At 34.1% G+C, this 27,942-nt stretch overlaps 1 protein-coding gene across 1 annotated transcript in view; it reads right to left on the minus strand.

The window, feature by feature from the left end:
- The window catches only part of thsd7ba (thrombospondin, type I, domain containing 7Ba), a 245,787-nt gene that overhangs the window by 63,945 nt on the left and 153,900 nt on the right, over positions 1-27,942 (minus strand). Inside the window, exon 12 of the mRNA XM_041807413.1 lies at positions 18,614-18,805. Within this exon, the coding sequence (XP_041663347.1) occupies positions 18,614-18,805 (192 nt within the window). The remainder of the gene's footprint in view (positions 1-18,613; positions 18,806-27,942) is intronic.

A 27,942-nucleotide genomic window follows, 5' to 3' on the forward strand; every position in this document is an offset into this window, starting at 1 on the left:
TTAGCTGGTTGAATTCAAACGTGTCTTGGCTTTTTGAAACAAAATTGTGCAATTTCCTTGTTCAAGCATCTAAGACAGAAGCTAAGAAGAGCTGTTTCTCCTTCATTTAGTTCTCTTGCACTGTAAAACGCAACATCCATTTTACTCAGAAACACTTAGTTGAATTAACTCAGTCTTTTGTAACCTGTTCTAAATACTTCTTTTAAACAAGTTACTTGTACTTCTTGGCCATAACAGCTAAAGGGCTCAATTTACTTTAGTTTACTTGGTTTAAACAAATTAAGCAAAAAGGGGGTAAAATTAAGTTCTGTTTACTTAAAAATCCAACACAATGATTTCAACTCTTTTTTATGAGCTGATAGAAGTCATTTTAGTTTAACAACTACAACAGTACTCAAACAATGTAAGTATTTTTGTTATCACTGAAATTATTTGAGTTATGACAAATCTGCAGTTTTCCCAGAATGCCATTTGGCAATTAACCTTTATGCACTCTGTTTGCTGTTGCTGTCTTGGCCAGAACACTTTTGAAAAACACATTTTTAATCTCAAATAGGCTTTCTCCTGGTTAAATAGAGGTTAAAAAAAAAAATAATAAAATGCACCATGAGTGAAGTTGCTGTCTTAATTACATAGGAGCGATGTCAATGTTATTAATATCTATGAATGTTGGATGTTAATGTTATTGATGTCTATGAATGTTGGATGTAAATGTTATTAATGTCTATGAAAGTTGGATGTTAATGTTATTAATATCGATGAATGTTGGACATTAACGTTATAAATGTCTATGAATGTTGGATGTTAACATTATTAATGTCTATGAATGTTGGATGTTGATGTTATTGATGTCTATGAATGTTGGATGTTAATGTTATTGATGTCTATGAATGTTGGATGTTAATGTTATTAATGTCTATGAATGTTGAATGTTAACATTATTAATGTCTATGAATGTTGGATGTTGATGTTATTGATGTCTATGAATGTTGGATGTTAATGTTATTGATGTCTATGAATGTTGGATGTTAATGTTATTAATGTCTATGAATGTTGAATGTTAACGTTATTAATGTCTATGAATGTTGGATGTTGATGTTATTGATGTCTATGAATGTTGGATGTTAATGTTATTGATGTCTATGAATGTTGAATGTTAATGTTATTAATGTCTATGAATGTTGGATGTTAATGTTATTGATGTCTATGAATGTTGGATGTTAATGTTATCAATATCTATGAATGTTGGATGTTAATGTTATTAATGTCTATGAATGTTAGATGTTAATGTTATTAATGTCTATGAATGTTGGATATTAATGTTATTGATGTCTATGAATGTTGGATGTTAATGTTATTAATGTCTATGAATGTTGGATGTTAATGTCATTGATGTCTATGAATGTTGGATGGTAATGTTATCAATATCTATGAATGTTGGATGTTAATGTCGTTAAGTTTTGAATGTTGGATGGTAATTTTATTAATGTCTATGAATGTTGGATGTTAATGTTATTGATATCTATGTATGTTGGATGTTAATGTTATTGATATCTATGAATGTTGGATGTTAATGTTATCAATATCTATGAATGTTGGAATGTTAATGTTATCAATATCTATGAATGTTGGATGTTAATGTTATCAATATCTATGAATGTTGGATGTTAATGTTATTAATGTCTATGAATGTTGGACATTGATATCTATGAATGTTGGATGTCAATGTTATTAATGTCTATGAATGTTAGATGTTAATGTTATTAATGTCTATGAATGTTGGATATTAATGTTATTGATGTCTATGAATGTTGGATGTTAATGTTATTAATGTCTATGAATGTTGGATGTTAATGTCATTGATGTCTATGAATTATGAATGTCTATGAATGTTGGATGGTAATTTTATTAATGTCTATGAATGTTGGATGTTAATGTTATTGATATCTATGTATGTTGGATGTTAATGTTATTGATATCTATGAATGTTGGATGTTAATGTTATCAATATCTATGAATGTTGGAATGTTAATGTTATCAATATCTATGAATGTTGGATGTTAATGTTATCAATATCTATGAATGTTGGATGTTAATGTTATTAATGTCTATGAATGTTGGATGTTAATGTTATTAATGTCTATAAATGTTGGATGTTAACGTTATTAATGTCTATGAATGTTGGATGTTAATGTTGTTAATGTCTATGAATGTTGGATGTTAATGTTATTAATGTCTATGAATGTTGGACATTGATATCTATGAATGTTGGATGTTAATGTTATTAATGTCTATGAATGTTGGATGTTAATGTTATTAATGTCTATGAATGTTGGATGTTAATGTCATTGATGTCTATGAATGTTGAATGTTGATGTTATTAATATCTATGAATGTTGGATGTTAATGTTATCAATATCTATGAATGTTGGATGTTAATGTTATTAATGTCTATGAATGTTGTATGTTAATGTTATAAATGTCTATGAATGTTGGATGTTAATGTTATAAATGTCTATGAATGTTGGATGTTAATGTTATTAATGTCTATGAATGTTGGATGTTAATGTTATTGATGTCTAAGAATGTTGGATATTGATGTCTATGAATGTTGGATGTTAATGTTTTTAATGTCTATGAATGTTGGATGTTAATGTTATTAATGTCTATGAATGTTGGATGCTAATGTTATTAATGTCTTTGAATGTTGGATGTTAATGTTATTAATGTCTATGAACGTTGGATGTTAATGTTATTAATGTCTTTGAATGTTGGATTTCAATGTTATTAATGTCTATGAATGTTGGATGTTAATGTTATTGTCTATGAATGTTGGATGTTATTGATATCTATGAATGTTGGATTTTATTGTTTTTTATTTTTGAATGTCGGATGTTAATGTTATTAATGTCTATGAATGTTGGATGTTAATGTTATTAATGTCTATGAATGTTGGATGTTAATGTTATCGATGTCTATGAATGTTGGATGTTGATATCTATGAATGTTGGATGTTAATGTTATTAATGTCTATGAATGTTGGATGTTAATGTTATTAATGTCTATGAATGCTGGATATTGATATCTATGAATGTTGAATGTTAATGTTATTAATGTCTATGAATGTTGGATGTTAATGTTTTTAATGTCTATGAATGTTGGATGTTAATGTTATTAATGTCTATGAATGTTGGATGTTAATGTTATTAATGTCTATGAATGTTGGATGTTAATGTTATTAATGTCTATGAATGTTGGATGTTAATGTTATTAATGTCTATGAATGTTGGATGTCAATGTTTTCAATGTCTATGAATGTTGGATGTTAATGTTATTAATGTCTATTAATGTTGGATATTGATATCTTTGAATTTTATTGTTATTAATGTCTATGAATGTTGTATGTTAATGTTATATATGTCTATGAATGTTGGATGTTAATGTTATTGATGTCTATGAATGTTGGATGTTAATGTTATTAATGTCTATGAATGTTGGATGTTAATGTTATTAATGTCTATGAATGTTGGATGTTAATGTTATTAATGTCTATGAATGCTGGATATTGATATCTATGAATGTTGAATGTTAATGTTATTAATGTCTATGAATGTTGGATGTTAATGTTATTGATATCTATGAATGTTGAATGTTAATGTTATTAATGTCTATGAATGTTGGATGCTAATGTTATTAATGTCTTTGAATGTTGGATGTTAATGTTATTAATGTCTATGAACGTTGGATGTTAATGTTATTAATGTCTTTGAATGTTGGATTTCAATGTTATTAATGTCTATGAATGTTGGATGTTAATGTTATTGTCTATGAATGTTGGATATTGATATCTATGAATGTTGAATGTTAATGTTATTAATGTTTATGAATGTTGGATGTTAATGTTATTAATGTCTTTGAATGTTGGATGTTAATGTTATTAATGTCTATGAATGTTGGATGTTAATGTTATTAATGTCTATGAATGTTGGATGTTAATGTTATTAATGTCTATGAATGTTGGATGTCAATGTTATTAATGTCTATGAATGTTGGATGTAAATGTTATTGTCTATGAATGTTGGATGTTAATGTTATTAATGTCTATGAATGTTGGATATTGATATCTATGAATGTTAATGTTATTAATGTCTATGAATGTTGGATGTTAATGTTATTAATGTCTATGAATGTTGGATGTCAATGTTATTAATGTCTATGAATGTTGGATGTAAATGTTATTGTCTATGAATGTTGGATGTTAATGTTATTAATGTCTATGAATGTTGGATGTTAATGTTATTAATGTCTATGAATGTTGGATATTGATATCTATGAATGTTGAATGTTAATGTTATTAATGTCTATGAATGTTGGATGTTAATGTTATTAATGTCTATGAATGTTGGATGTTAATGTTATTAATGTCTATGAATGTTGGATGTTAATGTCATTGATGTCTATGAATGTTGAATGTTGATGTTATTAATATCTATGAATGTTGGATGTTAATGTTATTAATGTCTATAAATGTTGGATATTGATATCTATGAATGTTGGATGTTAATGTTATAAATGTCTATGAATGTTGGATGTTAATGTTATTGATGTCTAAGAATGTTGGATATTGATGTCTATGAATGTTGGATGTTAATGTTATTGATATCTATGAATGTTGGATGTTAATGTTGTTAATTTTTGAATGTCGGATGTTAATGTTATTAATGTCTATGAATGTTGGATGTTAATGTTATTAATGTCTATGAATGTTGGATGTTAATGTTATCGATGTCTATGAATGTTGGATGTTAATGTTATTAATGTCTATAAATGTTGGATGTTAACGTTATTAATGTCTATGAATGTTGGATGTTAATGTTGTTAATGTCTATGAATGTTGGATGTTAATGTTATTAATGTCTATGAATGTTGGATGTTAATGTTATCAATATCTATGAATGTTGGATGTTAATGTTATTAATGTCTATGAATGTTGGATGTTAATGTTATTAATGTCTATGAATGTTGGATATTGATATCTATGAATGTTGGATGTTAATGTTATTAATGTCTATGAATGTTGGATGTTAATGTTATCAATATCTATGAATGTTGGATGGTAATGTTATTAATGTCTTTGAATGTTGGATGTTAATGTTATTAATGTCTATGAATGTTGGATATTAATGTTATTAATGTCTATGAATGTTGGATATTAATGTTATTGATGTCTATGAATGTTGGCTATTGATATCTATGAATGTTGAATGTTAGTGTTATTAATGTCTATGAATGTTGGATATTAATGTTATTGATGTCTATGAATGTTGGATGTTAATGTTATTGATGTCTAAGAATGTTGGATATTGATGTCTATGAATGTTGGATGTTAATGTTATTGATATCTATGAATGTTGGATGTTAATGTTGTTAATTTTTGAATGTCGGATGTTAATGTTATTAATGTCTATGAATGTTGGATGTTAATGTTATTAATGTCTATGAATGTTGGATGTTAATGTTATCGATGTCTATGAATGTTGGATGTTGATATCTATGAATGTTGGATGTTAATGTTATAAATGTCTATGAATGTTGGATGTTAACGTTATTAATGTCTATGTATGTTGGATATTGATATCTATGAATGTTGGATGTTAGTGTTATTGATGTCTATGAATGTTGGATGTTAATGTTATTGATGTCTATGAATGTTGGATGTTAATGTTATTAATGTATATGAATGTTGGATGTTAATGTTATTAATGTCTATGAATGTTGGATGTTAATGTTATTAATGTCTATGAATGTTGGATATTAATGTTATTGATGTCTATGAATGTTGGATGTAATGTTATCACTGTCTATGAATGTTGGATGTTAACGTTATTAATGTCTATGAATGTTGGATATTGATATCTATGAATGTTAATGTTATTAATGTCTATGAATGTTGTATGTTAATGTTATAAATGTCTATGAATGTTGGATGTTAATGTTATTGATGTCTATGAATGTTGGATGTTAATGTTATCAATATCTATGAATGTAAGATGTTAATGTTATTAATGTCTATGAATGTTGGATGTTAATGTTATTAATGTCTATGAATGTTGGATATTGATATCTATGAATGTTGGATGTTAATGTTATTAATGTCTATGAATGTTGGATGTTAATGTTGTTAATGTCTATGAATGTTGGATGTTAATGTTATTGATATCTATGAATGTTGGATGTTAATGTTGTTAATTTTTGAATGTCGGATGTTAATGTTATTAATGTCTATGAAAGTTGGATGTTAATGTTATTAATGTCTATGAAAGTTGGATGTGAAAGTTATCGATGTCTATGAATGTTGGTTGTTGATATCTAGGAATGTTGGATGTTAATGTTATAAATGTCTATGAATGTTGGATGTTAACGTTATTAATGTCTATGTATGTTGGATATTGATATCTATGAATGTTGGATGTTAGTGTTATTGATGTCTATGAATGTTGGATGTTAATGTTGTTAATGTCTATGAATGTTGGATGTTAATGTTATTGATGTCTATGAATGTTGGATGTTAATGTTATCAATATCTATGAATGTTGGATGTTAATGTTATTAATGTCTATGAATGTTGGATGTTAATGTTATTAATGTCTATGAATGTTGGATATTGATATCTATGAATGTTGGATGTTAATGTTATTAATGTCTATGAATGTTGGATGTTAATGTTGTTAATGTCTATGAATGTTGGATGTTAATGTTATTGATATCTATGAATGTTGGATGTTAATGTTGTTAATTTTTGAATGTCGGATGTTAATGTTATTAATGTCTATGAATGTTGGATGTTAATGTTAACGATGTCTATGAATGTTGGTTGTTGATATCTAGGAATGTTGGATGTTAATGTTATAAATGTCTATGAATGTTGGATGTTAATGTTATTGATGTCTATGAATGTTGGATGTTAATTTTATTAATGTATATGAATGTTGGATGTTAATGTTATTAATGTCTATGAATGTTGGATGTTAACATTTTTAATGTCTATGAATGTTGGATATTAATGTTATTGATGTCTATGAATGTTGGATGTAATGTCATCACTGTCTATGAATGTTGGATGTTAACGTTATTAATGTCTATGAATGTTGGATATTGATATCTATGAATGTTGGATGTTAATGTTATTAATGTCTATGAATGTTGGATGTTAATGTTATTAATGTCTATGAATGTTGGATGTTAACGTTATTAATGTCTATGAATGTTGGATGTTAATGTTGTTAATGTCTATGAATGTTGGATGTTAATGTTATTGATGTCTATGAATGTTGGATGTTAATGTTATCAATATCTATGAATGTTGGATGTTAATGTTATTAATGTCTATAAATGTTGGATGTTAATGTTATTAATGTCTATGAATGTTGGATATTGATATCTATGAATGTTGGATGTTAATGTTATTAATGTCTATGAATGTTGGATGTTAATGTTGTTAATGTCTATGAATGTTAGATGTTAATGTTATTAATGTCTATGAATGTTGGATGTTAATGTTATTAATGTCTATGAATGTTGGATATTGATATCTATGAATGTTGGATGTTAATGTTATTAATGTCTATGAATGTTGGATATTAATGTTATTGATGTCTATGAATGTTGGATGTTAATGTCTTTGAATGTTGGATGAATGTTGGATGTTAATGTTATTAATGTCTATGAATGTTGGATGTTGATATCTATGAATGTTGGATGTTAATGTTATAAATGTCTATGAATTTTGGATGTCAACGTTATTAATGTCTATGTATGTTGGATATTGATATCTATGAATGTTGGATGTTAGTGTTATTGATGTCTATGAATGTTGGATGTTAATGTTATTGATGTCTATGAATGTTGGATGTTAATGTTATTAATGTCTATGAATGTTGGATATTAATGTTATTGATGTCTATGAATGTTGGATGTAATGTTATCACTGTCTATGAATGTTGGATGTTAACGTTATTAATGTCTATGAATGTTGGATATTGATATCTATGAATGTTGGATGTTAATGTTTTTAATGTCTGTGTATGTTGGATATTGATATCTATGAATGTTGGATGTTGGTGTTATTAATGTCTATGAATGTTGGATGTTAATGTTATTGATGTCTATGAATATTGGATGTTAATGTTATTAATGTCTATGAATGTTGGATATTGATATCTATGAATGTTGGATGTTAATGTTATTAATGTCTATGAATGTTGGATGTTGATATCTATGAATGTTGGATGTTAATGTTATTAATGTCTATGAATATTGGATGTTAATGTTATTAATGTCTATGAATGTTGGAAATTGATATCTATGAATGTTGGATGTTGATGTTATTATTGTCTTTGAATGTTGGATGTTAACGTTATTAATGTCTATGAATGTTGGATATAAATGTTATTAATGTCTATGAATGTTGGATATTGATATCTATGAATGTTGGATGTTAATGTTATTAATGTCTATGAATGTTGGATGTTAATGTTATTAATGTCTATGAATGTTGGATATTGATATCTATGAATGTTGGATGTTGATGTTATTATTGTCTTTGAATGTTGGATGTTAACGTTATTAATGTCTATGAATGTTGGATATAAATGTTATTAATGTCTATGAATGTTGGATATTGATATCTATGAATGTTGGATGTTAATGTTATTAATGTCTATGAATGTTGGATGTTAATGTTATTAATGTCTATGAATGTTGGATATTGATATCTATGAATGTTGGATGTTAATGTTAGTAATGTCTATGAATGTTGGATGTTAATGTTATTAATGTCTATGAATGTTGGATGTTAATGTTTTTAATGTCTGTGTATGTTGGATATTGATATCTATGAATGCTGGATGTTAGTGTTATTAATGTCTATGAATGTTGGATGTTAATGTTATTAATGTCTATGAATGTTGGATGTTAATGTTATTAATGTCTATGAATGTTGGATGTAATGTTATTAATGTCAATGAATGTTGGATGTTAACGTTATTAATGTCTATGAATGTTTGATATTGATATCTATGAATGTTGGTTGTTAATGTTATTAATGTCTATGAATGTTGATTGTTAATGTTTTTAATGTCTGTGTATGTTGGATATTGATGTCTATGAATGTTGGATGTTAGTGTTATTAATGTCTATGAATGTTGGAAATTGATATCTATGAATGTTGGATGTTAATGTTATTAATGTCTATAAATGTTGGATGTTAATGTTATTGATGTCTTTTAATGTTGGATGTTAATGTTATTGATGTCTATGAATGTTGGATGTTAATGTTATTAATGTCGTTGAATGTTGGATGTTAAAGTTATTAATGTCTATGAATGTTGGATGTTAATGTTATTAATGTCTATGAATGTTGGATGTTAACGTTATTAATGTCTATGAATGTTCGATATTGATATCTATGAATGTTGGATGTTAATGTTATTGATGTCTATGAATGTTGGATGTTAATGTTATCACTGTCTATGAATGTTGGATGGTAATGTTATTAATGTCTATGAATGTTGGATGTTAACGTTATTAATGTCTATGAATGTTGGATATTGATATCTATGAATGTTGGATGTTAATGTTATTAATGTCTATGAATGTTGGATGTTAATTTTTTTAATGTCTATGAATGTTGGAAATTGATATCTATGAATGTTGGATGTTAATGTTATTAATGTCTATGAATGTTGGATGTTAATGTTATTGATGTCTATGAATTTTGGATGTTAATGTTATTAATGTCTATGAATGTTGGATATTGATATCTATGAATGTTGGGTGTTAATGTTATTAATGTCTATGAATGTTGGATATTGATATCTATGAATGTTGGATGTTAATGTTATTAATGTCTATGAATCTTGGATGTTAACGTTATTAATGTCTATGAATGTTGGATGTTAATGTTTTTAATGTCTATGAATGTTGGATGTTAATGTTATCAATATCTATGATTGTTGAATGTTAATATTATTAATGTCTATGAATGTTGGATGTTAATGTTATCAATATCTATGAATGTTGGATGTTAATATTATTAATGTCTATGAATGTTGGATGTTAATGTTATCAATATCTATGAATGTTGGATGTTAATGTTATTAATGTCTATGAATGTTGGATGTTAACGTTATTAATGTCTATGAATGTTGGATATTGATATCTATGAATGTTGGATGTTAATGTTATTAATGTCTATGAATCTTGGATGTTAACGTTATTAATGTCTATGAATGTTGGATGTTAATGTTTTTAATGTCTATGAATCTTGGATGTTAACGTTATTAATGTCTATGAATGTTGGATGTTAATGTTTTTAATGTCTATGAATGTTGGATGTTAATGTTATCAATATCTATGATTGTTGAATGTTAATATTATTAATGTCTATGAATGTTGGATGTTAATGTTATCAATATCTATGAATGTTGGATGTTAATGTTATTAATGTCTATGAATGTTGGATGTTAATGTTATTAATGTCTATGAATGTTGGATTTTAATGTTATCAATATCTATGAATGTTGGATGTTAATGTTATTAATGTCTATGAATGTTTGATGTTAATGTTATCATTGTCTATGAATGTTGGATGTTAACATTATTAATGTCTATGTATGTTGGATATTGATATCTATGAATGTTGGATGTTAGTGTTATTGATGTCTATGAATGTTGGATGTTAATGTTATTAATGTCTATGAATGTTGGATATTGATATCTATGAATGTTGGGTGTTAATGTTATCACTGTCTATGAATGTTGGATGTTAATGTTATTAATTTCTATGAACGTTGGATGTTAACGTTATTAATGTCTATGAATGTTGGATGTTAATGTTATTAATGTCTATGAATGTTGGATTTTAATGTTATCAATATCTATGAATGTTGGATGTTAATGTTATTAATGTCTATGAATGTTGGATGTTAATGTTATTAATGTCTATGAATGTTGGATGTTAACATTATTAATGTCTATGTATGTTGGATATTGATATCTATGAATGTTGGATGTTAGTGTTATTGATGTCTATGAATGTTGGATGTTAATGTTATTAATGTCTATGAATGTTGGAAATTGATATCTATGAATGTTGGGTGTTAATGTTATCACTGTCTATGAATGTTGGATGTTAATGTTATTAATTTCTATGAATGTTGGATGTTAACGTTATTAATGTCTATGAATGTTGGATGTTAATGATTTTATTGTCTATGAATGTTGGAAATTGATATCTATGAATGTTGGATGTTAATGTTATTAATGTCTATGAATGTTGGATGTTAACGTTATTAATGTCTATGAATGTTGGATGTTAATGTTATTGATGTCTATGAATGTTGGACGTTAATGTTATTGATGTCTATGAATGTTGGATGTTAATGGTATTGATGTCTATGAATGTTGGATGTTAATGTTATTAATGTCTATGAATGTTGGATGTTAATGTTATTAATGTCTATGAATGTTGGATGTTAACGTTATTAATGTCTATGAATGTTGGATGTTAATGTTATTAATGTCTATGAATGTTGGATGTTAATGTTATTAATGTCTATGAATGTTTGATGTTAATGTTATCATTGTCTATGAATGTTGGATGTTAATGTTATTAATGTCTATGAATGTTTGATGTTAATGTTATCATTGTCTATGAATGTTGGATGTTAATGTTATTAATGTCTATGAATGTTGGATGGCACACTGACATTAATGAAATATCAACTACTGCTTTGGTTCAGTGGGTCACCAACAGCCATTGTTGTAAATGGTGGCACAGTTAAACCACTTTAGGTGAAATGATAACTTCAAAAAACTTTTACAGAGAATACTATCTGACATTTTAAGGTAATCAGTTAAAAATCAATTAAATCAACCTGAAATTTAGTGCAATGGACTTAAAATATTAAGTTTAATAACTATGCAAAGCAATTGAATTTGCAAGAGATTTTAAGTTAAATCAACTTGTAATTTCATTTGTTGTACCTAAAAACTTAAGTTAAATACACTCAAGTTTTCATAATACATTACTTAAATTTTTAGGGCAACTGGTTTCCTCAAATTTTTCAAGTAAATTCAACTCATCCGGGCTTACAGTGTAAATGAGGATGAAGATTATTTTTTATAATCTCTTGATTTGGATTTTCCTGGTGTCTGGGTCTGGATTTTGTTTGGCGATGTTTCTGAGGTGTATTTGCTTTCCTGTATCTCTGTTTGCTCTTCCCTCATGAAGTCTCAGTGTTTTCTGTTTTTACATGACCCCCTGTGCATCCTACTCTCCTTGTGTCTCTTTAAAATGGCTAAAAATAGTTTACTTCTTGTTCAGTTTCTATATTTTTCTGTGTTAGTCTGTGCCAACTTGTTTGTAACACAGTGTTTTGGGGACCCTTAGTAAAAAAAAAAAAAAAAAAAAAGAAGTTATTATTATAATAAAAATGATGGGAAAGGGTGAATTTTACAAGACAAATAATAAGGCAACACAACAAGTACTTTCACTGTTGTTTTCCTCACATTTGACTCTGAAGTGTTTCCCCATTTTTATGTGGTTAAAAGAACCCAACAAGTACTGAAAGTAATATCAAGTTATGGCTGAGAGTGCAGTCCTCTTGGAAGAAATACATTTTCTTAGTATCTAATTTCTTAATCAAACACTATGTTTCCTCTAGGTCTAAGTGCTAGCTTTGCCCCAGACAGCAGAATTTTTATAAATCAAATGGAAACAGCATAGGATGCATTTATCAATCACAAACTCACATTGACACAAAGCCTGAAGGAGAAGCTGCATGCAGTCATGCTTCTCCTGCATCACCATTTGTTATATGGATCCTGGGTGCCCTCAGCCTCCTGTGTGCCCAGTGAGCAGCCCATCTGTTTCTGAAGTGGGTCTGATTGCAAACATTCTTCACAGAGTGTAAACTCACCGCCACCACACTGCAATTCGCCAACAATCTGTTCAATCTATGCCGCTGCTGGTGGTTGATTGAGGAACACCAGTGTGAAACATTCCTTCACTCTGACAACTATCTTACTAGTAAAACCAAAACACAAGCTTAGAGGCAGCACAAACGTTCTATTCCTGAGTACAGATAACTGAAATTGTTAAAATGATCTCATCTTTAATGAGCTGCTGCCTTAGTAGCCCACCGTGTAGATATGTGCTGCTGTGCTAAAAAGCAACTGCAAAAGTGGAATAAGCAGGAAAAAGCTATCCCTTTCAGGAAAATTTCAACATGAACAAGTACATACCACAAGCTGGTCATCCATAATCCGACCCACACAGAAATAAGACATCTATTCCAAGACATTTGATGAAGAATCATGGTTAATGGTCATACGCTTCTCACCAAACCCTTATTGTTTACATGAAAACCCATCATGCTTTGTGACATTAAAGGCCATTGCCCGGATGTTAGCTCCATGGGCAAGTGCAAAAACAATAGACTATAGATCTCACAAGACTCACAAGACCTCATGTTTGCATACGCTTGTGTTTCTTTTTTTAAAGATTTAACAGAAACACGTCTCAAGTAGCTCATATCATGTCGGTAAGTTAGCATAGGCTTTACCAAGATAACATTAGCATTAGCTTCTGAAGCTAATGAATAACAGAAATAAATCTTGGCTCATGTGGATGAACACAGCAGAAAAAGACAGGTGGATTGGAGGAGGGCCTTCTTGAGCCAGGCAGACACAAGGCAGGTAGCCAAGTCCAGGAGGCCAGGGCAGAAGCAGAGGGCAGGGAACAAGTCACAGAAGGACCAGAGAGAGAGCTCCATCCATACTGTTAGATTTTAGATGTGCAACTTATATCAACCTAACTTACACTGACCCTCGAGGTCAGCCCTACACATGGGTCTGTATGTGACTGACTGATTCTAGTTTCAGAGCCATACATACAGAGTTGGGTTTAGTTGTACTGAAAGCCATCAGTAATGGCTGCCTCCACTGCTGTAAATACATATGATGTAGCTTTAGCTTTTGTGTGTTTGTTTTACTAGAACTGGACCACATTTCTGTATGAAACAAAGAATAAAACAAACCTAAAAGCTTTTCCTGTTGTGAAAGATGTTTTCGCCCTGCTTCAGCATGAATATGTGAAATTTCAGGGGGAACGGTTTTCTTGTTGTGTGAATGCTTGTATACAACGGCTCCAGTGGAGTGATTAGCTCAGACTTAGCCACAGGAGCAGTTTTGTCAGAACGTTTCTTTATTAAAAACAAGGGCAGGGAGCAAACTTGAAAGCTTTCTGTGACAGGAAAGATGAGGAGATGCTCTCCTCCCAGTCTGCTTCAGCATTGGGTTTGCGTTAATGGGGTTTTTAGTGTATCCAGGGGCTGCTGCTGCAGTAGCCTACAGCTGGGATGTGCCTGCAGGAAAGCGTCAGTTTAAGCGAAATTGGTTCACATTTCTTTTTAAAACAAGAGCAGAGAGCCACAACAAAAGCTTGTCTTGGTAGCGAGGACGTCCCTCAAGTTGCCTCGGCATCAATTTTAGATGAAGCTCTGCCATCAACAATCTAAGGCAGCAGTAGCCTGCATAAGAGTAGCGCATGCACACTACATCATTCGTCGCTCTAATAGCCCATCATGAATGTGACAGACAGAGTGTTCCTCCAATTTTATGCCGACAGGGCTTTATGTTTTTTTAGGGCCCTTCAATTCTCAACTTACAGACATAAGGTATGGCACCATTACACACCCCAAAAACCAATCACTCTGCCAGAACACACAATTCAGTCAGGCTTTTCAACAGACATTCCAGATAATTGTGGCCAGCCACATACTAGGTTTAAATCTAGTCTTCTTTTAACCATTGTCTGTTTTAATCTTGCATTCTATTTTTAGATGAGCAGTATGCCTTCTCTTTTGGATGTGTAGTTTATTCACTGTTTACTATTACTTACAGTGAATCTTTTTTAAATATTAAATTAGTAAAACTAAAAATGAGTTTCATTGTCAGTTTTCACTGCAAGAGCAGTGAAATAGTATAAATGTTGACAGAACATGTGATGAAAGTAATATTATTGGAAATAAAACATTTTTGTACAGTAGGCTATTTTAGGTTGAGGTAGGTAGATTTTTTTTTTTTTTTTTTTTTTACATTTCCGACTAGTTACCCATTTGCTCCAGATGAGGGTCATGCATTGAGGACAAGTTAAGCTGTCAAACCCAGAAGACTGTTATTTTTTTTAATTTTTTTTTTTTGCAAAAAGCCATGTTGTAGCTCAGCCCACTGTGATTGGGTTTTGTGAAAGTGATGTTCTCCGGCTGAGTTATTTGCCAGGGGAGGACGGATCTGTGAATATTTTTCTAACTTAACCCAAGCTGAAATAACTAGTTTGAGCTCAATTTGTCACTTTTTTTTTGTTTTTGATGAAGCCTGCAGACTCAGACTGCTACTCTGATATGCTGAAGCGGAAGAGCACGTAGCTGGTAGCCAGAGCTTGCATTGTAAAATAGTGCCAAACACATCTAAGACCCGAGTCTCCGTTAACCAGCAATTGCCAGTCTTTGGCTGGTTTCAAGGGCAGATGTCCGGCAGATAAAAATATGCCAGTGACCAGATAAGTAAATACTGAAAACTTACATATTCTATTTGTGTTACCTAAAAGATATGTTGCAAGAATCCTTTCATATAAACTCAAAGTAATCTTACTACACCTACTTCTTGTGTGGTGCTGGGTTGTTTATTTACACAGGCAGCAAACACATGGCTAATTAAGCTGAGTTCTAAAATCACTACTTTTACTTCTACTTAAGTATATTTTTGGGGACGTATTGTACTTAATTACATTTTGAAAAGTTTTAAGTACTGAGTAAAAAGAAATAACAATAAAAGCCAAAACAAGGAAGTTCACGCTTACTGCCAACAACAAGACAATGGGCAGAAGTTTGACTTTCACACCAGATTATGGTCAGTAGCAAGAGAATGATTCCACATTTCATCCTAAAACAGCAGTTGCATTTGACTTTAGGTTAATTCTCACCTTATAATTAACAATCTGTTATAGATTCATATTCTCTTCTAGTTGTTTCACATATAGGAATGATCATATTTTAGTGCCCTCAGGAATCAAATAAGGCTCTCAGTACTTTGAGAACATTTTAAAAGACTTACTTCTTACTTTTACTTGGATAGATTTATTGACCAGAACTTTTACTTCTACTTAAGTAAATCTTAACCGAAGTAACTTTACTTTTACTTGAGCATAGTAGTCTAGTACTTTTTCCACCTCTGGTATAAAGGCATCTGTGTCTGGAGGGTCCAGATACTGGTCAATTAGTATTCCTGGCTACCATTACACCATGAAGACAAAAGAATGATCCAAGCAACTTAGAGAAAAGGTTGCTGAAAATAAGTCAGGGGATGAATACAAAAAAAGTTTCCATCCCCCCAGAGTTCAGTTAAATCCACCATCAAGAAATGGAAAGAGTATGGCACATGTGTAAATCTGCCTAGATCAGACCGTCCTCACCAAACACTTTGCATCAAACACACCATCCCCTCTGTGAAGCACAGTGGTGACAGCAATATGCCGTGGAGATGCTTCTCGGCAGCCTGCCCTGGAGTGCTTTAAGGAAGGGGGTAAAATGAATGAGGAAAAATATAAAAATGTCTAATGTATAATCCAGCAAGACAATGACCTGAAGCATACAGAGAGAGCTACACGGAAACGGTTTAAAGACGACAAGGTGGATATTCTGGAGTGGCCAAATCAAAGCCCAGACCTTGATCCAATAGAGAATTTGTAGCTGTTCAGACCTGATCCCTGTGCAACCTGACAGAGACTCAGCACTGCTCTGAGTCTTTTTAGACTCAGTGCAGTGATTGCAGCCAAAAGTGAATCTTTTTGTAATTGTTTTTGTCCAAATAAGCTAAATTATATTGGCAATGACTGATTTATTAAGGGGCTGCACAGTGGCACAGTGGTTAGCACTGTTGCCTCACAGCAAGAAGGTCCCTGGTTTGCTTCCCGGCCAGGGCCTTTCTGTGCAGCGTTTGCATGTGCTCTGGCTTCCTCCCACCACCAAAAACATGCTCATTAGGTTAATTGGTGACTGGAAAAATTGGCCGTAGGTGTGAATGTGAATGTGCCTGGTTGTCTGTCTCTATATGTCAGCCCTACGATTGACTGGCAACCAGTCCAGGGTGTACCCCACTCGCCCAATGACAGCTGGGATAGACTCCAGCACCCCCACGACCCCCAACGGGATAAGCAGCATAGAAAATGGATGGATGGATTATTTATTAAATCAATAAAAGAGTTAAACATCCCAGCAGGTTAATACTTTTAAAGGCATTGTACATATATTGACATCAGCAAAGCCCCCAAAATATGCGCCAGTAACTAATGAAAGTAGGCCACACATGCTCAAAGACCCATAGTGTTCATTGTATTATTGTTTAAATACGGTCCAAAATCTCTAAGGCACAAATGAAATGATGTATAAGTATGTGTGTGTAAAAGTAATGGAAAGAGGCAGAAGGGAGGGGAAGAGGTCAACAAAACAATAGAAAATAGTGCAGAGGCAAGCCTGCTTTTTTAATAAAAACATTGGTTGGTTTGTGTTTAGCATTTTCAGTTCTTGCCAAGTACCAAGTTCTGTGTGACACCAACTGTAGCAGCCTTTACTTCAGTCATTGGACAAAGTCTAGCTGTTTCCTCCACCTTCAGATGATGAGGATGATGATAATAATGATGAAAAAAATGATATCCAAACAGCATTTTCATTAGGCAGACTTAAGAATAACATCCATGTTTTAAAAACATATCAGCACACAGCAGATTATTAAAAACTGTTGTTAGAGCAGAGACCTTAAATACTGCCAGCTTACTTAACTGGTAAAGCTTAAAACCCACATTGGTTTGGTTTTCAAATAACTACCTGACAAAAAAATTAAGCAAATGTCAAAGTTGCTATTAACTTTTTAACCACTCACTATTGTTGTTCTGTATTATGGCTATTATGACTTTTTGACTTCATGTCACGTAAAACCTGATGCTGAGCTACAGCTTATTTTATGTATTGGATTCTAAGAGAATTACAGAAGGAGACAGCGTGTGTTTACTACAAACCCTCTGGCACTGGATAAAATATTCATGAAGACAAATAGTATCCAGCCTGGTCTGAACCCACAGCATGTAATTCAGAATTTGCCATGAGCACTGAAAAAGGGATAACAAGCTGTAAGAGACCTAATTTAGACCTTACATAACACTACAGGAAGAGTAAAAAGTTACATAACTGTGCATGGATCAAGAAAATGTGGTGAACACCACAGGGGCTTTTTGCGCAAAATCAGTAGGCTACACTAAAATGACAGTAAACCTATAGCTTAAAGAATGTGATGAGGTTTCTGTTTAAGTCTTCAAAGCTTCTCCTTTAGTTTCCATCACAGGTTTGAGTGGTCATTTAAACTGACTTTGGTGGTACAAAACAAGATAACACAGTGATTGATGCATAGCACTTTGTTTACTTTTCTTTTCTTTTTTTGCTAGTAGTAAAGAATATGAGAATTATGATCTGCCGGTAAACAATACTACAGTCTTTACCTGTCAGTGAGCGTTTGCGGCTGTGGGAGCTGCCACATCCAGAGCATTCAGAGAACTCTGACCACGCCGTAAAGGTGCAGTCATCCTTGCAAGCAACCCAACATGGTCTAATTTGAGGGGGCAAGGGGCCAGCCCATCGCAGGCATTCTGTCATACTGGCCGGCTCATCACTCTCCTTGACACAACTGAGCCCTGCAGACAAAGGAAATCAAGAATTTTTGCTTCAAAATTAGAGGCAATGGACAAAAAATAGGTCAGTAACAAAACTCTTAACTCTCCCAACATAGGGCTGAAATAAGCATCAAGTCATCTCATATACTGAGGACAGTTGCTTGCAAGTAAGTGAAAAAGCTTTTTTTTTTGCAAAGAGGGCAAGGAACTCAACGTAGCAGAACTCAATGCATGCCTCACAAGCATAAAGAATATAACCATCAACCCAGCTTTAAAACAGTGTTTCATAAGGCATTGATTTATAGAACTAAAACAATACATTCTAATAAGACATTGCATGCACTATTCAACTAGTACCTGTACAAAAAAGAAATGGAGATATCGCATCCCAGAACTACAACTGCAATGTCATTTATGCTAAATACAACAGCACATTAAAACTGAATCAGTTATTTTTGCTCAGTAGAAGAGCTATATTCAGTCAGATTTTTTAAATCTAAATACTAAAGTCACTCGAAAGACTAGTTGAAGAATATCAGTGTTTATTTGTTTAGAAAACAAATAAATGTTTATATTTATATTATTTATTGTTATTGTGGAGAACCCAAACTATGAAGAGACATATCTTATTTCAAGGCATTCATTATTTCTTATCAAAATCAATAAGTGTAGCATGCAAAACAGGAATTCATCAGAGACCTGATAATTCTTCCACTCCTGCTTCACTGGTGTGTAAGGTTTAAAAAGGAGAGATGGCCCTGGCTTTACCTTGTCTGTGTGCTAGAGGCCTGTGTCAGCCTGCTTACCATCTCCATGTCCTTAAATTAGAGTGTCAGAGAAAACCCCTGTCAAAGGCTGGACTGTCCCACTGGATCACAGAAGTTTTCACCACTCATTCAAGGAGGAGGGAGTGCCAGTGTTTTTACTCACGTTGAGCTTATTTTGAGTCATCCTGGTCAGATACGACTCTCCGTCAGTCCACTAGTATTCAAAATGACTGTTGAGGGGAATGGCTCTATCAATCGTACATCAAGTGCATGTTGCACTCTTGTGTTTGTGCCCCTGCACACTGTGCCAAAAACCCAGCCTCTTTCATCTGTGCACCCTTAAGGTTGGTAAGGGCTGGTAACGGGGTACCACCTACACTAATCAGTTGGCTCTGTGTTTGACGGGCTTACATGATTTGCTAAGCTACTCTCTTCTCAGTCTGCAGCAGTTTCAGGCTGGCCTCCTCCTGCATGTTCTTTTAAGAGCCAAAACTGTTTTATGTCCTCATCTGAAGAGCTGAACACAAACCCAAAGGTAAAGAACACTGACTGCATTGTAATCTAAACATAGAGAATTTTGATATCATATACAAGTTAAGTTTCACCGATGAATCATTTCAAAACTCCAGAGGCAGCTGGAGTTCAGCTGTCCACAACAACTCTGTTAACCGCAGTGTTTCCTACATGCTGTGTTCCTGATTCACTTTAATGTCACTTTTCAGGTTGAAAAAACAACAAATATTTAACTTTCTTTACCTCTCTGTCTTGGGTATCAACATCTTGACAAGGAGCAGGTTTCTTTGTTGTATTACATACCTCCATGTTGTAAAGTCTGGGGGCAAGGCTGGCTAAACCATGAATATTTAGGGGTGTGTTATTCAAATGATGATGGTTTTCAGTTGCTGCATTTATTAACACACACCCATTCATACACTGTATTTGGCTGGATACGCATGTTTCATAAATCACACATTGTGACAGTTAGTTAAGAGCTTTTTATTTTGATTTTTATTTTTAGTTATTTTTTAGGGGTGCCAGCCAGGTATCTCTCCTGATATGTAAGATAATCACTTTCGTTTTTAAAATAATTATTATAAGTTTTAGTTTTATTTCCTTACTGTCACACAAGGATTTAAACAAATAGTATTTAAACCCTGACCCTGAGAGACAATTAACCCCCCAAAAAATGCAGCAACAAAAGTTTCTCAAAGAAGAACCAACTTGTATATTTCAAACAACTCAAATACCCAATACTCAACACCAGAGCACCAAAAAGCAATTTTTCATAAAAGAAACTCAAATTCCCATGATCCCCCAGTCCCCCAAGAAAACAAGTCCAACGCAAATTTCCACTTCTGGGTAAAATCCAAAGGAAGACAAAAAATATACGCAAAGAAAACCAATATCCAGTAAAAAAGAAAAACAAAGTAATGAACAAAAATGTACCTTCCAGCCAAAAAAATTGTTTTGAAAGATTTTAAAACAGTACTTACAACGATCGTTAGTCAGTCCGTCAGTCTCCAGTCCAGTCAGTTGGTGTTCCAGGTTGATGGTGGCTGTGAAGGGAGAGGGACCGGCTTCGGTGAAGTTCGACAGCTTAAGAGTGAAGAGTAATGGAGGATTGATCCAGGCTGGTTATGAAGGTTGTACAGGATATAGAACGCAGTTGTGGAACAAACGAAACAAAGGATTAAACGATCTCGGTTTGTGTGCCGCTATGAGCTTAACTGCTCCTCACGCTCTCTGCTCGTCCAGCTGAGGATTTACCGGTGGGGAATTGAATGGTGGCGAGAATGAATGAGCGAATGGGTGAGTCGACAGAAGGGGATGGGTGTGAATGTGGGTGGTGCAGGGGCGTATTGTTGGTGACAGCTTCTGGTTGTCACACTCTCCCCCCCCTAAGAAAAACCAGAACATGTGAGGGTGTTTTTATAATACCATTATTATTTTCACCATAATCCTGAATCCACTTCAACCTCCTCTTCTGCTGAGTCAGGGAAAACCAGGGAAATCTTCCTCATCACTGTCCTCTTCAAAGATTTTGAGGATATTTTGACGTTGTTCCCTGTCCAACTCGTCAGCAGTAGGATAACAGGGCTTAAGCTGAGCCACATTCACAACCCAAAGGTCTTCCCCAGTGTCCTCCAAGACAACTTCAAAATTTAAAGGACCCATTTGTCTGGTGATACGGTACGGACCTTTCCATCGTGGGGCCAGCTTAGCAGAAAAAGACTTCTCAGCTTTAGAATAAGGGTGAGTACGGAGCCATCTTTTTCAGAGAAACTTCCATCTCTTCTCCCTTTGTCATAGTTTTTCTTTTGTCTCTTTTTGGCTTTTTCTAGGTTCCCACTTACAAGCTTCTGGAACTCAGCTAAATGTTTAGCAGTAGCATAGGCAGGTGTGTCAGGAGCACATAACCGTGGCATTAGCTCAGCACTCAAAGGGCCTTTCAAGGGACAGCGAAGGTTGAGCTCTGCAGGGGTGACTGCTGTCGACTCATGAACAGCTGAGTTCAGAGCAAAGTGAAACTCTGGTAAGTATTTGTCCCGGTTTTTGTGTTTTTCCTCCACGTAAGAAGCAATCATGGCTTTCACATTTCTGTTTATTCGTTCCGTCAGGTTTGTCTGTGGATGATATGATGAGGTTCTTTTTTGTTTAAGGTTCCATCTTTTACAGGTTTCGTCAAAAACAGACAACACAAACTGTGTACCTTGGTCTGAAAGGATGAAGGTCGGTACCCCCCATCGAGTCAGAATCTCTTCTGTGAGGACTTGTGAGACTGTTTCAGCAGTTGCTTCATGCAGAGGGAATATTTCCACCCATCAGCTATAATAATCAGCAAAGACAATTAGATAGAGATTACCACTGGAACTGCGAGGGAAGGGTCCCATGAGGTCAACACCTAACATCTCCCAAGGTTCGTGCACAGTTGTTTGCTGAAATTTTCCAGGAGGCTTACGGGTCTCAGGTTTGTACCTTTGACAGACACTGCAACATCGCACATAGTCTCTTACATCAGTGCTCATCCTGGGCCAGTAAACTAGGGCTTGTAACCTTTTGTAGGTCCTATACCTTCCAAGATGGCCGGATAAGGGGTTGTCATGGTAATGATGAAGAAGTTGTCGACGCAGTGAAACCGGGATGTAGATCTGGTACTGGGTTTTGGGAGGTAACTGAACCACTCTATAGACTTTGTCTTCCAACACAGTGAATTTAGTGTGAGTACCATCAATAACTTCTCCTGTGTCCATGATTTTGTTGTATAAGGCCTGTATGTCCAAATCCTCCTGTTGGGCCTTCCAAATGTCTGCATCAGTTACATGGAAATTTTGTGCAGTGTCTTTTTTTGATCATAGAACGACCGCACAGGTAGCTGGTTGTTGTTGTACCAAAGGGGCTCTTGACAGGGCATCCGGCACTGTGTTATATTTCCCTTTTCGGTACTCGACCGTGAAGGAGAATTCCTGGAGCCGGAGAGCCCACCGGATCAGACGCGTGCTGGGCTTTTGAGTTTTGAAAACCCAGACAAGGGAAGAGTGGTCAGTTACCACGGTAAAAGGTCTGCCCACCAAGTAGTAGCGCCATTTTTCTAGTGCCCAGACACTCCTGCTCGGTGGTAGAGTAGTTCTGCTCTGCCGGATTTAAGGTGCAGCTGGCAAAAGCCAGGACCTGTTCAGAACCCAGCCCAGTCTGCTGAGCTAAAACAGCACCAAAAGGCCAACGTCGCTGGCATCAGTGTACACAATAAAAGGAAGGCTGAAGTCTGGATGGCCAAGGACTAGTGGGGAAACTAGGTGTTGTTTTAAGGCCTCAAAGGATTCCTGACATGCAGGTGTCCAAATGAACTTGGCTCCTTTCCGTTTGAGGGCATTGAGTAGTTCAGTGAGCTGAGAGAAACATGGCACAAGGAGCTCTTTGAAGTTTTGAGGGGTGGGGAAATCTTGTACTGCTTTTGTTTTTTCAGCGTCCACCTCAACTCCAGCAGATGAAACAACATGGCCCAGGAACTTCAAGGAGGTGCGGAAGAACTGAGTCTTCTTCATGTTGACAGAGAGGTTAGCCTCTTGTAGCTTGTCCAGCACCGCTTGGATGTCATAACTGTGTTCTTCCAAACTACAAGAGTAGATTATGATGTCATCCAGATGAACAAAACATATTTTTCCCCGCAGGTCACCAAGCACGAGTTCCAAGCACTGGTTTCTTTGCAAGTTTGATAAATGAGGGCCAGTGTGAGTGTCTGTCACCCCCAGGAGCATCTACTCAGGCCAGTAAGATCAATGTGGGCATGGTCCCAAGGTTCTTTTGGCTATTTCCATGGATGAAAAGGGGCTAGCTGGGGCATATAAATCTGCAAGCATGGTGGGCATATTCTTGTGGTCTTCTTGGTTTGTGGCATGCTGGCCACCAAAAGTAACTCCTGGCAAGCTCGTTCAGCCTGCAGAGTTCCCATATGTAAGATAAAGTTTAGGCTCAGGAAGATACAGAGCAGCATCAGCATGGCCTATTTCGCATCTGACTGGCTGCTAGTAGGGTACCGCCATTATGGGGTCCAGAGATAGTTGTCAGTAACCTTGCAAAGCAGATGGATTCGCCTGTCCTTGTTTCTCATTGGTGAATCCATCCTGCAAAGCTCCCGTTTGAACAGTTTGGGCCCAGTTAGAACGTGACTGGACCAATCAGTGACGGGGGGCAGTACTTTCAGGTGAGGCAGAATTGTGATATAAGCAAGCAGCAACAAGAGGCCAGTGCAATTATGGCTGAAGACATTAGCGTGGTTGCTGCTAAAGCGCCAGTTTCATCAGAACTTGAAATCATTTCTTAATTAATTGGAGGACAAAGAACAGCACTGAGTTGTTTTATTTTCAAAAACGTCTACAGTCACCATGGTTCGCGTTAAGTAGTTCTCGATGGAGTTTACTTCTCGTTGGAGCTCATGTGTACAGCGGGTACATCATGTGTTTTGTTGCTCTGATTGGCCAGATGTGATGTGAAGATGTGACAGACAGAACATTCATCCAATCAACCTCCAAGTTTTTTTTCCAAAGGCTCTGCCCTTTCCCAAATGCTGTCTATGAGAGGTTTTCCAGATGGATGTGTGAAACAAATCCATCTGCCGTGCCAGGTTAAGTTGTCAGGGCACTGCTGTGTGAATTTACTGAGTGAAGTTTATCTCTGTTTGAAATATTATTTGGGGCACCAATCCTAACTTTTAAAAATATACAATAAAGAAGAAAAAGAGTTTGGATAACTAATTATTTACAAACATTCAATCTCTATCAAAAGTTTGTAGATTCGGGGTGGGATTTCACTCAAAAAGGCACATGGACAACAGGATGAGGCACTGAAGCTCTGTTGAATTTTCTTGTGTCTTATAAAAATGCACAAATTAAATAAAAAAAAAATATTTTCAATTGGTCGGTCATAATTAAAGCTACAATACGTGGAATTTTTGTATTGAACTGTTCATGTTGATTGAAGACCACTCCTTTGACCGTCTAATTGGAGTAGATGGTTTTTTGTTAATTGTCCTTGTTGAATATTATATGTATGTGTAACCCGCTCAGGCACTGTGCCTGAGTTTTTCCAATGGGTGGATCTAAGTCTAGGTTCTATGAGGAGAGTAATAGCCTAATGAAGTAGTCAACAGTTAATTAAATTTAAGCCTCCCTCCAATAATTAATACCAAAACTGATTTAGATTTTTATATAGTTCTCGTTTACTGTTCAATTTGTTGGGTTTTTCGCCTTTTTGATTTATATTCCTTTCCTCAACAGTAACCAACCAAATTTACTTTCACATTCTTAACAACCTTTTGGTTTAGGTAACATTTGAATCCTTTACCTCTTAACAAAACAAGAATAATGACCCAAAAATAATGACAATTATACTAAATAGTATAACGATCATTATTCAAAATAATAAATATCAAAATAAAACTTAAAATTCCTTGTTTAGATCAGTCTCTATACAATCCTTATTCCCCACCCAACCATTAACTCAAGTGTCCATCCTGGTTTCCAGAGGTGTAGACGAAGTGGAGGAGATGAAGATGTGATGATGATGATAGCTGGAACCGATGTAGGATGAAGGTATGATGATGGGATGATGAAACCAGGGCAGTGGGATGGAAGGGTCCTTCTCAGATGGATTTCTGGACAACTCTTACTCACAAAAAAAAAAAAAAAAGACAAAAAAAACAGCCGGGCATTACACATGCACGCTGTAAATACGGAGAAAACTGCTCTGTGAGGGCGTTGAAATCCACTCGTCTCGTGTATCTTCAGGAACCACAACGTTGTCTAGGCGTATTTCTTACTCTTCTCACTGTTTTTCAATCTTACAAGTCTCAATTTCAAGTGCTAAAGCAGCTTTTTCACTCAGACGATCCTGCTTCTCTCTCATCTCGGTTCAGAGCAAAAAAAACACTGGTCACATGCACACTAGTTCTCTACCAAATTATTCCAGCAGGGGGCGCTGAATAACTGTGAGTGCAGGGTGTTTATTTTCATTTAGAAATGACTTAAAATAACGTGTAATCCTTTTAAACCATTCCTTATCTTGTGGAAAGGTTAGTTATGACTTTAAATTGTCATTTTAATTCTTAATTAGCTTTTATTCTAAAAGAAGATGAACTTAATAGCTTTTATTGACATTTTAACCTTTTTTAATGTTTTATTTAAAAAACAATGTCATTTTTTACTTCATGATGATCTTTAGCCTGTTTTAGACTGTTTTTACATTTAGAGGAAATGCATGTTACACCTTTCTTCATCTTTTAATGACTGCCCTGACCACCTGGGCTACATATGTTTGTGTATATTGTCCCTTGAATTGTGTACGACAGAGCTGCTGTTTGAATGAAAACAAATTGCAGATCTTGCATCTGACAATAAAGTATTATCAATCAATGAATCAATTGTCACAAATATTTTGTAGCTGAGGTCTTATAATACTTCCGATATTTCCATCAGTTTTTAAAATCAGAGAAACTCTTAATTTTTATCATTGTAACAAGGCATTTCTTCTTATGGTGGCTGTCATCAGATGTGAGGTTAGTCAGGAAAGCTCACCCTGTAAGCTTTGACCCCAACTCACCCCACTAGGTATTTCCAGGTTGAGCAGAGACTAGACCCGCTGCTCAGCACACCAGCCTCTGGGGCTTGCTTACTCATTTTGAACTGAGGACACTGTTCATTAAAAACTGTAGTCCATGAGGTGTATTTACTAAAAAAAAAAAAAATCAGTGTTTCTGATTCATGGTTTAATTTCTCATGTCATGTTTTCTTTTCTCATTTTGATTGTTAAATTTTAAATCAGATGTTAATTTTGCATTATTTTTTGTGCTAAGACAGAGATGCCCATGTAGACTACTATAACATCGTCACATTAAATTTCAGGACATAGAAACACCTTTTGAACCCATTATTCAAAGCAGCATGGAAACTTAGCCTTGGATTAACCCAACAGAAATATGCCTTCAAACACAAAGCCTCAGGCCAAATGCTGAAGATGATCTGATCAGGGCATTTGCTCAGTAGACCATGTTAGAGGTTACCACAGAAAACCTTCTTTGTTTATGTACATTTATTTGTATGTTTGACTTTAGCAAGACATTCATTCAATTATTTCCAGGTATCAGAGGGCCTGAATGCACAAACACTGTCTCCTGGAGTGTCACTTCACAGTATTTAGAATACCAGGAAGTGAAGTGATGCATGTAGTCCAGCAGTCCATATAGTGAAACAGACATGTATTTTGATGATGTGCCCTATATCAGCACTAATTGTCCAATCAAGGTGCTTAATTGGAAGTCAGTGTTGGGTGAAATACTTATTCTGAGTGGATGGGTTGTAGTTTATAGAAAGTTTGATGTAATGCAGGTTTTGAAGGTCATAAAATAAAATGACTGAGAAATCAATAAATGTCTGTCATCAACTCTGCCACACTCTTGTTTTCTAACATCCTCATATGACCCTATTTTCAAAATCATGTTTTCATTGTGGTGTAGTAGAACCTTTATGCATCCTTTCTTATAAAATGGATTCACCTGTCCACCTAGAAAAAGCAGATACTGCAGAATTCTCTGTTGCTTAAAATCAGTATCTAAATTAGGTTTTTTTTACACTCAAACAAGCACAGTTTCTGAACTGTTATTAAGTAATTTGTCATTTTAAAATCATATTCAGGTAGAGACCTCTAAAGGTTAGTGAGATTTGCTTGTAACCTGAATAAACAAGTTAAAACCAATGTGGACACTTTTCCAGTCTTCACCAAAAAATAGATGACTTTATCTGTGAAATAGTCATTTATACTGGTAGGTACGGATGAGCTCTAGTGAGAGGCCCCCAGGAACTTTATACAGCATCACAGTTAGCAAAGACATATCCTTAA

The sequence above is a fragment of the Cheilinus undulatus genome, linkage group 15 (genome assembly GCF_018320785.1).
Source record: "Cheilinus undulatus linkage group 15, ASM1832078v1, whole genome shotgun sequence".
Taxonomy (NCBI): domain Eukaryota; kingdom Metazoa; phylum Chordata; class Actinopteri; order Labriformes; family Labridae; genus Cheilinus; species Cheilinus undulatus.